General features: G+C 30.4%; 1 protein-coding gene across 2 annotated transcripts in view; it reads left to right on the plus strand.

Moving 5' to 3' along the window:
* LOC127707699 (ubiquitin carboxyl-terminal hydrolase 7-like) overlaps positions 1-9,668 on the plus strand; it is a 46,914-nt gene extending 37,246 nt beyond the window's left edge. For both annotated transcript variants that reach the window (XM_052212376.1, XM_052212375.1), the window contains exons 26-33: positions 118-226; positions 1,798-1,875; positions 3,494-3,597; positions 4,309-4,480; positions 5,698-5,745; positions 6,913-6,984; positions 8,561-8,663; positions 9,319-9,668. In XM_052212376.1, coding sequence (XP_052068336.1) covers positions 118-226; positions 1,798-1,875; positions 3,494-3,597; positions 4,309-4,480; positions 5,698-5,745; positions 6,913-6,984; positions 8,561-8,663; positions 9,319-9,425 — 793 coding nt within the window. In that variant the 3' untranslated portion in view covers positions 9,426-9,668. The remainder of the gene's footprint in view (positions 1-117; positions 227-1,797; positions 1,876-3,493; positions 3,598-4,308; positions 4,481-5,697; positions 5,746-6,912; positions 6,985-8,560; positions 8,664-9,318) is intronic.
* Positions 9,669-15,030: the final 5,362 nt, after the last annotated feature.

The raw sequence follows: 15,030 nt of genomic DNA on the forward strand, positions 1-15,030 counted from the left end.
CAGCCATCGGTTTTTTCAAAATTTAACTAGAATTGACTCCTTGCAACAAAATTTGTTTACTGGTGATTTCTATTGTAAAGGAGGTGGTTTGTGACACATGTATTTTTGTATTTACAGTTATCGGGAAGGACCTGGTAATCCTATTAGATGTACATATGAAGGAAACCTAAAAGATCTGTTATTATATGCTAAACCACGGCAACCTAGAAAATTATATTATCAGCAAGTAAGTGTGCCAAATAAAAGATTTGAATAATGTAGACATTGTGTCTATGATAAATATGTAAATCATGGCCTGATTAATTATTTTACTAAAATTTGTGATTGACAATAGGTCTATGGGAAATAATTGTATGATAAACCTAAGCCAGAAACGACAGACTATTCACTAGTACTGCCCCACTGCAATTTATATACGACAAGTGTCATCATTAGATTAAAGTTGACAAAGGTATTAGTTTTTATCAGCTTCTATTTAATTAGGGCCTCGTCTAGTGGAGGGTCGCCCTATAGTGATCAGTCTGTCCGTCCGTCTGTAACAAATTGTGTCCGCTCTATATCTAGAGAACCGTTATAATTTTATACTTTATACTAGACATGTATATTAACCAACACCAGAGGGTGTGTCATAATGCTTGTACAACTTCCTAGGTCAAAGGTCAAGGTCAAAAACTTTGGTTTCAGTTGACAACTGTTATTTACAGCGGGGCCCACAGAGATGGGTATCCGATTTGCCGGAGTCTACTGTATTATAAGCAGAGAAAATGATGAAGAGATATTTAAAATTTGATTTTAATTGTTACAGAATTAGATTAAACGAGGAACTGCATAAAGATCTAGAAAATGAAGTATTACAAGTTATATAAATTTTGTGTTGAAATTATTGCAGGATATGTACAGTCCCTAGTTTATCCTGTTTTATTATCTAGGTTTCCCTCACACAATCATTTCAGGCTTATGTCAGGTTTGTCTCCATACATTTTTCAAAAATGTGAAATTATTATTAGAAAAAATGTTGAATATCTAAATTTCTTAGAAATATATTGAGGGTAAAGAAGGTAATTTTGTAAAGAGGCCCTTAGTTAAATATAGCATTGTAAGGTCCTGTATACCAAGTTAAGGTCACATTCTTCTCTTCATTCCTTTCTACATTCTTCTTGTTACAAAAACTTCATTTAAGGTCAAATTTAGGAGTTTAATTATTTCTACTACCTTCTAAATTGTGTTTCAGTATTCCACTTTAAATTTACTAAATAATATACATTTTAAGTCCATACCAGTTTGTCACAATCACCTATACAGAAATGATAGAACTGTTAATTGATGGGGCATTTAAAAATAAAATGATAGATTTGTATTTGTTTGAAGAAAACACAAGTTTTATCTTATGGAGCTCATTGTTGAAAACCTTAAGCTTTTATTGATTAAAAGCTGATGGTGGCCATTTCAGCAATTTCAGTGTTGCAAGTTTTGATACCACATTTTATTTTCTGAAATGATCTGAAATTATGTTGATACATGTATTAAAAGCTTTGAAGGTAACTTTTTTTTCCGTAAACTTCTCCTGGGATTTTGTAAACCTACAACTGAGATTAACTTATCCATTCAATGTTCTGACCTGAATTTCTTAATGTTGGCATAAAACAATGCGAACATTGCGCAAGGGTTTTATGTGGAAAGTTCACTGAAGCTGCATAACAAATAACAGACATTTGGAGCTCAGTTTTTCCTTTCATTGTTAGCAAATGGCGCATCTGTCAACAGTATTATTATATCATATATTTTCTTTCTTTGCAGTTAAATATAAAAATAAATGAATTAGAGAACAAGAAACAGTTTAAATGTACATGGGTTACCAGCAAGTTAAAAGAAGAGGTAAGATTTATTTTCTACTACAGTAGACTCCACCTAATCGGATATCGGCTAAACGAATATATCGGCTATTGTAATATTATTTCAAAACACCAAACCCTTCCCTATATGTTTAATGTTAATTCTATCGTGTAATCGAGTATCGGATATAAGAATATATCGGCAAATCGGATAAGAATATTCAGGTCATTTTGTTCAAAACCATGCACAATCGGATATTTTCAATGTTTTTCTGACAGGAAATGGACCCGGAAGTTACGAATTTACAATCTTGCAGACAAGAAGATTTTGTTTTTACTAAATAAAAGGAACTATTTCTTAATAAATTGTTGTCTTTAATCATTGTCTTCCTTTGTCATGTGAATTAGATGCCCTTTTACTTCAAATGGTTTGAATTTATTTATAAAATATGCAAGACTCAGTTGACAAGTTGACGTTGCTGTTTGGAGAATTTTGATTAAACTCTAAATGTTCACAGAATCAGAAATATAATCTAAACTGAATGTACCTCCTTCTGAATAATTTATTGCAATATAAATATAAATCCCTTTTGACAAGAGAAATCTGACTTTTGTCAGATATATTTTTTTCACATGTGCAAAAGTAACCACATGTCATGGACGCCATTTTGGATGTTTACAAATTTGTGAGGAAGCCTCTAGAACTATGACCTAAATATAAATAGTCTTCAGAAAACGTAAACTTTATGCAATAATATTTTATCAATCATGATTATTTTCATAAATTTAAATTTGATTATTTAAAGAAACAAAATTATAACAAATATGATTTTAGTTTGGAGATTCTACACAGACATGCTTAGATCTATTTATAGCAAAATTAGTTTACCTGTGTGATAATGTAAATAATGGATATTAATTTGCTTACAAAACAAATAAAGACAAACTATGGATGGTAGATAATAATTCACATATATATTTCAGGACATTTGATTTATTTTAATAAATAAAGGATTTAAAATCTGCAAACAAATTTAATCATTACATAATCAGCTGATAATTTTTTTACACAAACATCGTGGTGATGTAACTGATAAAAATCACTCCATCAATCCTCCAGCCCTTTCACATATTTAGCAATTGTCAGGGTTAGTAACATCTCAGGATTATATCTACTCATTATTGCAGAATTTTCAATGAATATACATTCATCGTCTAATTGAATATATCGGGTAATCGGATATTTTTAGCTGACATTTTGGGTATCCGATTTGCCGGAGTCTACTGTATTATAAGCAGAGAAAATGATGAAGAGATATTTAAAATTTGATTTTAATTGTTACAGAATTAGATTAAACGAGGAACTGCATAAAGATCTAGAAAATGAAGTATTACAAGTTATATAAATTTTGTGTTGAAATTATTGCAGGATATGTACAGTGTTTATTTTTAAGTAATTTCAATTATATAAATATTTGAATATATAAACTTTTATCATTGACAATAGAAATTTTAAAATTTTAAAAGACAAAAAAAATGTGGTAGAGTTGAATATTTTTGTGAAGACTTGACTACCCCCTTTTTTTATTTTGAACAGTTGAACAATTAAGAGTATGTAAATATACATTTACCTTTGCATAAGATCTTTCTTTATTTTTTAGAAAGAATTAGTTTTATATCCTAGTAAGAATGGTAAAGTAACAGACCTATTTGATGAAGCAAAGAAACAAGTAGAATTAGAACCAGATGGCTCAGACAAACTGAGGTATATATCATCTAATTATTATAAGCAGAGTTACAAAGCCTCTTTAGATGAGGAACCTTAATATGTTTTTAGATAAAATAAGAGTTCAATTCCATCATTAAAAGACATATATACACCGAAATTTGTATATAGACATTTGTCCCACATCTTTGTGGTCAACTGATCTACCTCTTTGTATATCTGGCAGTTTCACCAGATTCACATAATAAAATGAAATGATAAATATAGATTCCAACACACAACCCTGTTGATTAAATAAAATTATATAGAAGAGATAAAAGTGGTAAAATCTGTTTCCTTATTGATATAATGGAAAATGCTTAGTGCAATGTTCCGAATGGGTTTATTTAAATTTATTGAACTATTCATAACTAGTTCACATGCATACAGATCTAATGAAATGTTTACTGTGGATTCATTATTATTCGTTGGATACCAGTTTTCGTGGATTTCGTGGGTATAGGTGAACCACGAAATTAAATGTTCAACGAATGACAAATTTTCTAAAGGCTTGTATGAAGACCTCGGCAAAACCACGAAATTAAATGTCCACGAACATGCAAGTTTTCCTTCATCCACGAAAATTGGTACCCACGAAAATATATCCACAGTATATTGGGTTTCATTTATAGCAGCAAACATTTATAAAGATGACCTAACAAACCTGCTCAAATATTTTTTATTAAAATGTAATGTTATTTAATTCACTAGGTTGTTAGAAGTTATCAGTAATAAAATTTACTCCATACAAAAAGAAGAAACATTATTAGATGCCATTAATATGAGTGGTTCTACAAAGACATATCGTATAGAAGAGATTCCAAAAGATGAAGTCACTCTGAAAGACAATGAAACTCTCATTCCAGTAGCACATTTTCATAAGGTATGGGTTTTTATACGACCGCAAAAAAATTTTGTGGTCATATATTGGTATGACGTTGGCGTCGTCGTCGTCGTCCAAAGACACATTGGTTTTCCATTTTAAATTGGTTATTTCTGATTTATATATAAAAGCAAATAATGATATGGTTTGAATAGATAAATTAAAAAATTTTAAGTTCTTAGACCACATTTATTCTGTGTCAGAAACCTATGCTGTGTCAAATATTTAATTACAATCCAAATTCAGTGCTGTATCAAGCTTGAATGTTGTGTCCATACTTGCCCCAACTGTTCAGGGTTTGACCTCTGCGGTCGTATCAAGCTGCGCCCCAGTGGAGCATTTTATTGTATGTTTTATTACTAAAACACTATATAAAGTACAGGATTTATATTTTGGGTTCATCTTTTCATTCAACTATTTGCATCCATCATGAACAGATTAGTGAATGGATTTCTATGAAATTCTTATTAAATCTCAACTTAGATGACTTTTCAATCAAGTATTTTTTTGCAGTAGGTGGTATACTGCAATGACCTTGTCTGTCTGTCTCTTCATCTATCAGAAGGCATCGTTCAACAAATTCTTCAAAATTATTGATTGATTTCTAGGAGAAGTAAGAGAATCTACTGTAAATGCTGTTATACATTTCATTTATCTAAGGATTTCCTATAGAAAACAATAGGCTTTGTCATTGAATACTTTGTAATTAGAGACATATGGGAGAAAGAAATAGGGTGTATATATTTTATAATTACTGTCAGTACCTCTAGTTTGGAAACTAACATTGAAATAGCCTGAAATGGGAAAGGGTTCAGCAATCAATATCTTGTTGGTTAAGACCATTGCATATGTTGCTAAAATCTATGCATAATGTATTAATCCTTGTCCTTCACTAATCTTCTTCAGAAGCAGAATGATGGATTAACACTGGCACACTATTTATATAGTGTCTGAAAGTTATCCGCTACTTCATAAATATCCGTAATCTGCTACTGAATAATAATGCATTATCCGTTAATTGAAACTGGATAATTATACAATTAAATTATCCATTCAGTTAAATATTCTGTGGAGATTTCATCACTTATAGTAAACTTAATTCAACTTGTTTTGACAAATTGTAAGGATGTCTGGGTATAAATAAATGACATATACTCTGCTTTTATTGTTTGTTACACATATTATGATATAACTGTTTTTTTTTTTTTTTTTTGCAGGAAGTTTATTCTACATTTGGTGTACCATTTCTGTTAAAAATTAAACAGGTATGTTATTTCATGTTCACATAAAGAAAAAAATTCGTAAGGGTTCCGCGGAACCCAGTGTCTCCCCTACTTTTGCTGTTAATCGCAGGCTCAACAAAAATGAGGAAAAAAATTAATAAAAATATTCCTCTCTATACTATCTTTTGATTGTAAGTAGCTTCTGTCCAAGTTTGGTAAAAATCCAGGACAGTTTATGAATCTAATAAATGTTTTAAAAACTTAAACTGCAGACTGTATGTAATGTTAACTGGAAGAAAAACTAAGTCCATTTATAAGTAAAATACGGAAAAAATGGAACAAAATTTGAACAAAATTTCCTTCTAGATACTAGCTTTTAATCATAAACAAGCTTCTCTCCAAGTTTGGTACAAATCCAAGATAGTTTAAGAAAGTTGTTAAAATTTTAAAAACTTTAACCATAGAGTGAATGTAATGTTAACTGGCAGAAAAACTAAGTCCATTTATAAGTAAAATACTGAAAAAAAAAATTTTTTTTTTTACAAAATTTACTTCTGGATACTATCTTATGATCATAAACAAGCTTCTTTCCAAGTTTGGTAGAAATCCAGGATAGTTTAAGAAAGTTATTAAAATTTCAAAAACTTTAACCACAGAGTGAATGTAATGTTTCCTGGCAGAAAAACTAAGTCCATTTATAAGTAAAATACGGAAAAAATGGAATTTTTTTTTTACAAAATTTACTTTTGGATATTATCTTATGATCATAAACAAGCTTCTGTCCAAGTTTGGTAGAAATCCAGGATAGTTTAAGAAAGTTATTAAAATTTCAAAAACTTTAACCACAGAGTGAATATTTGTGGACACCGCCAACGACGACGCCGCCGACGGAATGTAGGATCGCTATGTCTCGCTTTTTCGACAAAAGTCGAAGGCTCGACAAAAATAGTATAAAAACAACCAAAGATGTAAAACACTGTTGAGCTATGTTACAGATGATCTCATTGAAATCATACAAGTAAATGTATGTAAGTTCCATCATAACACACATAACAACGTAGATCAATTAAAAAGTTTTAATTTATAAATTTGAAGTCAATATTGCCTTAACTATATCATACTGATCATCTTATAGAAGTTTTTAGCTTTTAAGCTATTCATAGTTTGATTTTATTAATAGCATACTAATATTTATTTTCATATGTGAAGGGTGAAAAGTTTTCAACAGTTAAAGAAAGAATTCAGAAGAAATTAGAAATATCAGAAAAAGATTTTGAGAAGGTAAGTTTTATTTTTGTAGGGGTAGTCTAGAAATTATCAATGTTAAGGAACCAATACTTTCTACATAATTGTGATGACTTATTAATCAACAAATATTCTAATAAACTTTAAGTCGAGGACAAAATTGTTCCTACTAATAAAGGATAAGGTGGACAATGGGTCATTACAAAAACCAAAAGTTACATAAACAATAAATGATGGGTAAAAGTAAAGTTTAAACTACAAGGTCTTTCAAAAGATGCTGAATGCTCAATTTGTGTTATTATAAAATATAAGAAACAGGAAAAACCAATGGTAAACCTTTTGATATTGTTCTGATTATGATGGTATCCTCCATGTTGTTTTTGTCTTGTCCAATTGACTATTATTCAATTTAATAAAGTTTGGAATTGACTGTTTTCTCATACATATGTATCATAGAAAATACATCTCCCAACCAACTATGCTTCATTTCACTTGGAGATATGGTCAGTTATAATGAGAGGAAGATCCCTATTGATTTTTGGGGTCACCACATCTAGGGTAAAGTCATAGTTACTCAAGATTGACCGAAATAAGTGCAGAAAAGGGATTTCAGGATAATAACTCTGGAACCTTACATAGGATTGATACCCTACTTTTATATTTAATCACAAAATGAGAGGAAGGCCCCTATTTTTTGTGAGGTCACTATGTCTAAGTTCAAGATCATAGCTAAAATAGACTGAAATTAGTGCAGAAAAGGGGTTGCCAGATAATAACCCCAGAACTAGACTTTCATATTATGTCACAAATAATCAGATTATGATCCCTATTGATTCTGAAGTCATCAATACTCAAGGTCATAGTTACTCAAATTAAATCTAAATAAGTGCAGAATAGGGTTTCCAAGATGTAACATAGGATAATATATAAGGGGATTGAGATTCGTATTGATTTATAGCTCAATTATATAGATTAGACTGTTGGTTTTCTTGTTTGAATGGTTTTACACTAGTCATTTTTGGGGCCCTTTATAGCTTGCTGTTCGGTGTGAGCCAAGGCTCCATGTTGAAGGCCGTACTTTGACCTATAATGGTTTACTTTTACAAATTGACTTGGATGGAGAGTTGTCTCATTGACACTCATACCACATCTTCTTATATCTATATACAATGTAATAGTTCTGATTATTGTGAGCTTGTTCACTAAGGATCTACTTTATATTCTTTTAAAAAGCAGTGTGATGAGTTTATCAAATTGATCCAGAAAGTTTATTTGTTTTATTGACATTTTATTGTAACCTTAAAAATTAAAGAAAAAAAAAACTTATAACTTATAACAGACTTTATGAGAGCTAAATATTTTTTCTTGTCAGTCCATATCTGATTTAAATATAGATTGGCCGCTTTTCTACTATAAAATAGTATATAAATTATGACAAAACAGAACTGATATGATATGACATAGAAGCAGATCATAATCACACTACCAGAGTTATTGAATTGTATATTAAATATGGAAAAAGATGTAGGGAGAATGTACATGAGACAACAAGCTTGGGTACTTTTTTTTATGAAAATATATAAATAACTGAACAATTATTTATTTTTTTCAGTACAAGTTTGCCATTGTTGTAATGGGAAAGGTAGAATATATTTCTGATGAAGAAAATGATGTCCAAGTAGATCTCTCACTATTTAAACCTCATCCAATGCAAGGTAAGTCTTGAAACAGCGAATGGAAAAATCATGATTATTATCTGAATAAGCTCTCAATATTTTGCAGTTAACTTTAATAATTCCTGCTTAATTAACATCATTTATTTTTACTTCTTATTTAAATTACTGAAATACATGAACAATTTAGTTTAAGTTAAGTTTTACCCTTGTCCGTACGTACGTACGTACGTCCCAAAATTGGTTTCCGTTCTCTAAAGTTTGCCTCAACCAAATGTTATGAATCTTATACACAATGCTTATTACCACAAAACACAGATCAAGTTTGAATTTTGGTGGCGTCACTTTTACTGTTATAGAATTATGCCCATTTACAAATGGGAAAATTGCTAAATTTTTCATTTCCGTTCTCTACCTTACGTTTGCCTCAACCAAGTGTTATGAATCTTATACATAATTACCACAAAACTCCGATCAACTTCAAATTTGGGTAGCGTCACTTTTACCGTTCTTGAGTTATGTACCTTTATAACGTTATATGCAAGCGGGGGCATCATCTGTGTCCCATGGACACATTCCCATGGACACATTCCCAAATTATTTAAGCAAAAATTATGACTTTTTATTCTTGAAATTTTGTTGTTGATATAAAGTGGTAGGCAGAATTAAACTAAGAAATGTTTTATGTCTTTTTCAGGAGCAAGTATGCAAGCTAGGCCATGGTTAGGTCTAGATCACGTGAACAAAACACCTAAACGTTCTAAGGTTCCTTATTCAGAGAAAGCCATCAAGATACACAACTGACCCACACAGAACATTAGTCCATTATTTTAATTCTCATGTGTTCATTGAACTTTTATACGCTGTTATGCCTGTGCTTAACCACACTAAGTGACGTTCTTCTGGAGTTGCAGCACTGTTCTTATGTATTCTAGGAGGACACTTTAATAACATTGTTGACAGACCTGTCCTAAAAATGTTAATGACACAACTTAATTATAATTCTCAAATTATAATGAGGAAGCATTAGTTTTTTTTAATTTCTTTTAATTTCTTTTAATTAGCAGCATACTGAAGTAACAAAACAAATACTACTTATAATGTAAAAATAGAAAGTAGAAAACTTAATTCCCTATGTAGTAGGCTGTGTGAAATGAAATTAAATTCATTTATTCTGAATTTGAATGTTCTTGTTTTCTTCAATGTAGTAATCATTCAACTGTTACAGGAAAAAAATAAAGAAACGATCTTGAAACTGATTAAAATATATGGAACTTGTGAATACATATCTTCTTTGTGATGATCTACTTATAAACAGCTAATATTGTTTTATGAAAAGCTGTAAATTAAACAAGTGATCTGTGTCTCAGTAGATATTGTATTTCAAATTCCTTTGTATACGCCTGTCATGTCATTTTAAATAAGGATGTGACTGACAGCTAATAGATTATATAACCAGTCTACCATCTTGTCCATCTTATGTAAAGAATTGAATGCTGTATTCATAAGACAACAGTGTGATTTATGATGATTTAATTCATTTATTTGAATAAAGATTGAGAGTCTTCACTATTTTCAGTAAAATTCTGTTCCAGAAATATAACAATTGGCACTGTTCCAGAAATATAACAATTGACCCATATCACTAAGCCTTTTAAAACTTTTGTCTGATACCATTTAAATAGGAGTGATTAGAATTCAGTAATAGTTCATAATTTAATAAGAAGTCAATAACTAATGCTTTAAATGATTGATAAAATGATTTATAAAATGATACTCTTATAGAAAATTATATATTAGAACATATTGGCAGCAGTTGTTCACAAGTTCTTTATTTTAAACATGAATGTTGTATCTGAAGTGTGTTAAGTCTAAGGTTTTGGTACAAGTCTACTTTATAAATGTTTTAAAGTATCTGACAAGTGTCCAGAGAGAAATCTGAAGCACAGTGTGAAATACAGTAATCAGTACATCTAAGGATTCATGTTTATTTATTTGTTAAAGACTCATTAGTGCTGGTGTAAACAATGCATATGTTAGTATGAGTATTGCTTTGTGATTGAGAATGTGTGAGAATCTTGTGTGTATGATGATCTGCTGTTTTATAATTCTGATGAAGTTTTTGTGAATGTATTTATGATTATGTTTGACCATGCATGTCATTCCTCTCTATTTTATCTGTACATTAAGTATTGTAAATATACAAATACTTTTATGAACATGATAAGCTATAACATAAACAGTTTAAGTGCTATTTCAGGGGGTTTAAGTGCAGGTATTTGACAAAATATTTTGTTCAGAAAAAAAACAGTACCAAAGTCATTTTTATAAGCTTCTGGTTTGTTTATATTATGGCATGCATTGTTGTTATGCACTGTAGACCTGCCCATATGATGATTTTTTTTTTACATCCACCTAAGTTTGTCAGGCAATGCTCTTATACATTTTTTTTTCTATTGCATTACTGGTTTTCCAGTGATGTACTTTTGATCAAATGATTTCAGAATTTTTTTAACAATGATCTGGACGATGAAATTAATGATTTGTTAAAGTTTTTTTAAATGGATTTGGCATTTTTAAAACTCCAGACCATTTAAAACTTGACACATTTTTCTATTTTTTAAAATTGTATGTTTTCCTCAAGATGTCTTATGGTTTCATTTTGTTGTTGGGTTACTCTCTTATTGAGGCACACCCACCATCTCCTTTTATTTATTTGAAATAGTTCTTAGAAAAGACCAAAAATGAAAGACTTGGGTTTATATATTTTTAGTTTATACAGATATAGGAAAAAATGTGATATTATTTGATAGTTATAAACCATGTTTAACCATTATGAGGACTGTGTTTATCAAACTGAATAATATGTATCTTGGTATATTGATTTACTTACATTATTTGACTAATAAATATTGATTTGATGGTTATTCAACATATCTTAATATTTCCTTTGTACCAGAGCTTGCATAAAATTTAATAATCTTTTTCCTACAACAGCAGAAAAAAAATTTCCTTCAAAGAAAAAAAATTAACAGATTAAGACTATTCATTCTCTATCTATGACTTTTAGTGATTTCAGGACTAACCATTTTTATCCATAGAAATACTAACTTTTTATAGGCTCTTCCATCTATTCATATTATGAACTTTCAGATATCGAACTTTTATTATACTTTACTTCATACATAGGGTATCAGTGAAAGAACTTTTTTGCTGTGGAAAAAATGAAATGTCAATTTTCTGTAACTTAAGAGACTTGAATGATTTCATATGTTCTGTTGATGATAATATATTTGGTTGATTTTAATCGATGAAAGTTTGTTGGATTTGTACATGGATATTTTACTTGAACTTTATGCTCTTTAAGTTGATACTTCCATATGAATGAATTGAAATGTCAGAGTGAATTTTATAGTTATCTGTAAATTTATTAATGTAATAAAAAGTTTTAAAGAAATATTATGTTGTTTTATTTCTACTTGTCTCACAAAATATGAGTAATTTTGTATTTTGAGTTAGCTATCAAACATTATCACTCTTTGTGTAAAAATGTTCATTGACAATTATAATTCTTTATTTTGGCATAGAGTTTAAAGACTAAATTATTTCAGGGAAAAGCATACTATTGCCCATTAGTTAGAATAGCTGTTATTAATAGTTAATAGTATGCTGATGCAAGTAGGTGGAGCTAAGCACAATAATTGTCTTAATCCACAAAGCGCTTTATGAAAGGCATAATTCCAGAGTTATTCAAGGTCATATCTTATTAATTCAGTATTTGACAGGCGAGCAAATCAATATCATATTTTACTTATTATTAAAAAGGTCACCTATATTTGGTATATAGAATCAATGCAAGATTTATTATGTCTATCAGATTGGTTTCTACAGACTTCTGAGTGACATAACTGAGAGAAAATGTAAACAATCAGACAAAACTGATCAATGATACCGACCAGTCTTGCTTATATGTGTAAAAAGAGATATAGACTATACATCAACAAGACAGAAACCAAGACACAAATATTCCAAAGACATTTAGAGAGCAACAAACAGTCCATCAGTAATGTCCAGCAGAATTATCAAGTCCATAAATTTTCCCATTACAAATAAATGATCTGATGACTTCCAAACAGCATAAATTAAAAACAAAGCTCACCATTACTGATAAGCAGTTTAAACTAGAGGCTCTAAAGAGCCTGTGTTGCTCACCTTAGTCTATGTGCATATTCATCAAAGGACACTCTCCAACATTCTAGACAAGAATAGAATTTATGACAAAAATCTCTGTTTTGTTGATCTTGTATTGCTGATCATACATTCTGTTTATTTTTGGCTCAAAACACAAAAGAGGGTAAAAACATCCTCATTTAAGGGCAATCACTCCTATAAAGAGTGACAGTCTACTTACTATATCGGCCAAATTTGACTTGTTAGTAGATCTTGCCTTTAAGTTCCTATCTATCTATTATAATTTTTAAGATATAGGGCAAAAGCGCAAAAAATTGGTAAAAATCATCAAAGGGCAATAACTCTAATAAGGATCCGACTGACGATTTCAACCATGTTAAGACTTATTTGCAGAACTTGTCTTTCTGATAATTTTTGCAATTTAAAGTTTCTATTTATTATAGTATTTAAGATAATAGGCAAAAATGAAAAAAAAAAATGGTATAATTTGTCATTTATGGGCAATAACTCCTTATAATAAGTTGTCTGACAGTTTTTGTCTCGCCTTGACGTAGTCAAAAAGCGAGACATGGGTACGCTGTTTACGGCGTTGGCGTCAACTATGTATTAGTTTGTGATTAGGTCTAGTTTATGGTGTACCACTATTGGTAGGTCAATGATATTTGGTATGTAGTTGTATAAGCATTGGCACATCTCATTTCCATGGAGATTATTTGGCCCTGCCCCTCAGTCATGGTCTATTGACTTTGAAACTTTTGCTTAGTTTACATGTATTAGTTATTGATTAGGTCAGATTATGGGGAACCACTATTGGTAGTTCAATGATATTTGGTATGTATAATAAGCATTAGCACATCTCATTTCCATGGAGATTATTTGGCCCCACCCCCTCAGTCATGGTCTATTGACTTTGGAACTTTTGCTTAGTTTACATGTATTAGTTTGTGATTCAATCAGTTTAAGATGAACCACTTATGTTAAGTCAATGATATTTGGTATGCAAATGTATTGGCATTTATAAGTCTTGTTTCCATGGCGATTATATAGCCCTCACCCCTCATCATGGTTCATTGATTTTGAAATTTTTACATAGTTAACAAGTTAATGTTTGTGTTTAATTAAGTTTGTTTAAAGGGAGCTACTTATGATAAGTTAATAGTATTTGGTATGCAGTTGTATTAGCATTGGCACATCTCATTTCCATGGAGATTGTTTAGCCATGTATCTTCAGTCATGGTTTTGTTGACTTTGAATATTTGCATAACTTACATGTTAAAGGATTGCTATTTTAATTTCAACATTCGCATTATCAAAATTACAAACAGGCGAGACATATCTCTGTGTTAACAGTTTATGACATATATGGACAATTGGTAGAGCTCAACATTCGGAACATTTCTGCTTCTGTCAGTTTTTCTCTATAATGGTTTTCAAAATAATAGACAAAACTTGCATTTTACCCCTATGTTCTATTTTCATACGTCCGTCGTCAACATGTCGGACAATAACTCAAAAACGCTTTAACCAATTTGCAAGAAACTTTGGTGTGTTTATATCTATTGACGTGAGCTCCCTTTCTTTTTTATAAATTTTAGAATTTACGTTTCCGAGTTATGGGGTTTTATTCATTAAAAAAGGAGGATTTTCCAGTTTTCGGACAATAACTCAAAAACACTTTCACTAATTTGCAAGAAACTTTGGTGAATTGTTTATATCTATTGACATGAGCTCCCTTTCGATTTTTATAAATTTAGATTTTACGTTACCAAGTTATGGGATTTTATTTATAAAATAGGGGTGATTTTTTAGTTTTCTGACAATATCTTTAGAGTGCTTTGAGCAGTTTTCATGAAACTTTGGTGACTGGTTTATATCTATTAAGATAACCTCCCTTTAGTTTTTCATAAATTTCTGATATGACATTGAGAAGTTATTGACCTTTATTCTTTGAAAAAGCGACGGGTGTATCATGCGCTCATGGCGCAGCTGTTTATTAGCCATGTCAGCCATCTTGGTTGGCAGGCGGAGTCATCGGACACATGATTATCATGTCTAGCAAAATTCTCTAGTCATGAATCTTACAGTAGGTTTTTGGATTCCTTCTATTGTGTATGTGCAGCACTGTGTTATATTATAATTTTTAATGTAGATGAAAAAATAAGCAACGTCAAATGTAATATCAATTATACCATGTTTCATGCAAGGACCTGACAATATA

The sequence above is a fragment of the Mytilus californianus genome, unplaced genomic scaffold (genome assembly GCF_021869535.1).
Source record: "Mytilus californianus isolate M0D057914Y unplaced genomic scaffold, xbMytCali1.0.p SCAF_7, whole genome shotgun sequence".
Classification (NCBI taxonomy): domain Eukaryota; kingdom Metazoa; phylum Mollusca; class Bivalvia; order Mytilida; family Mytilidae; genus Mytilus; species Mytilus californianus.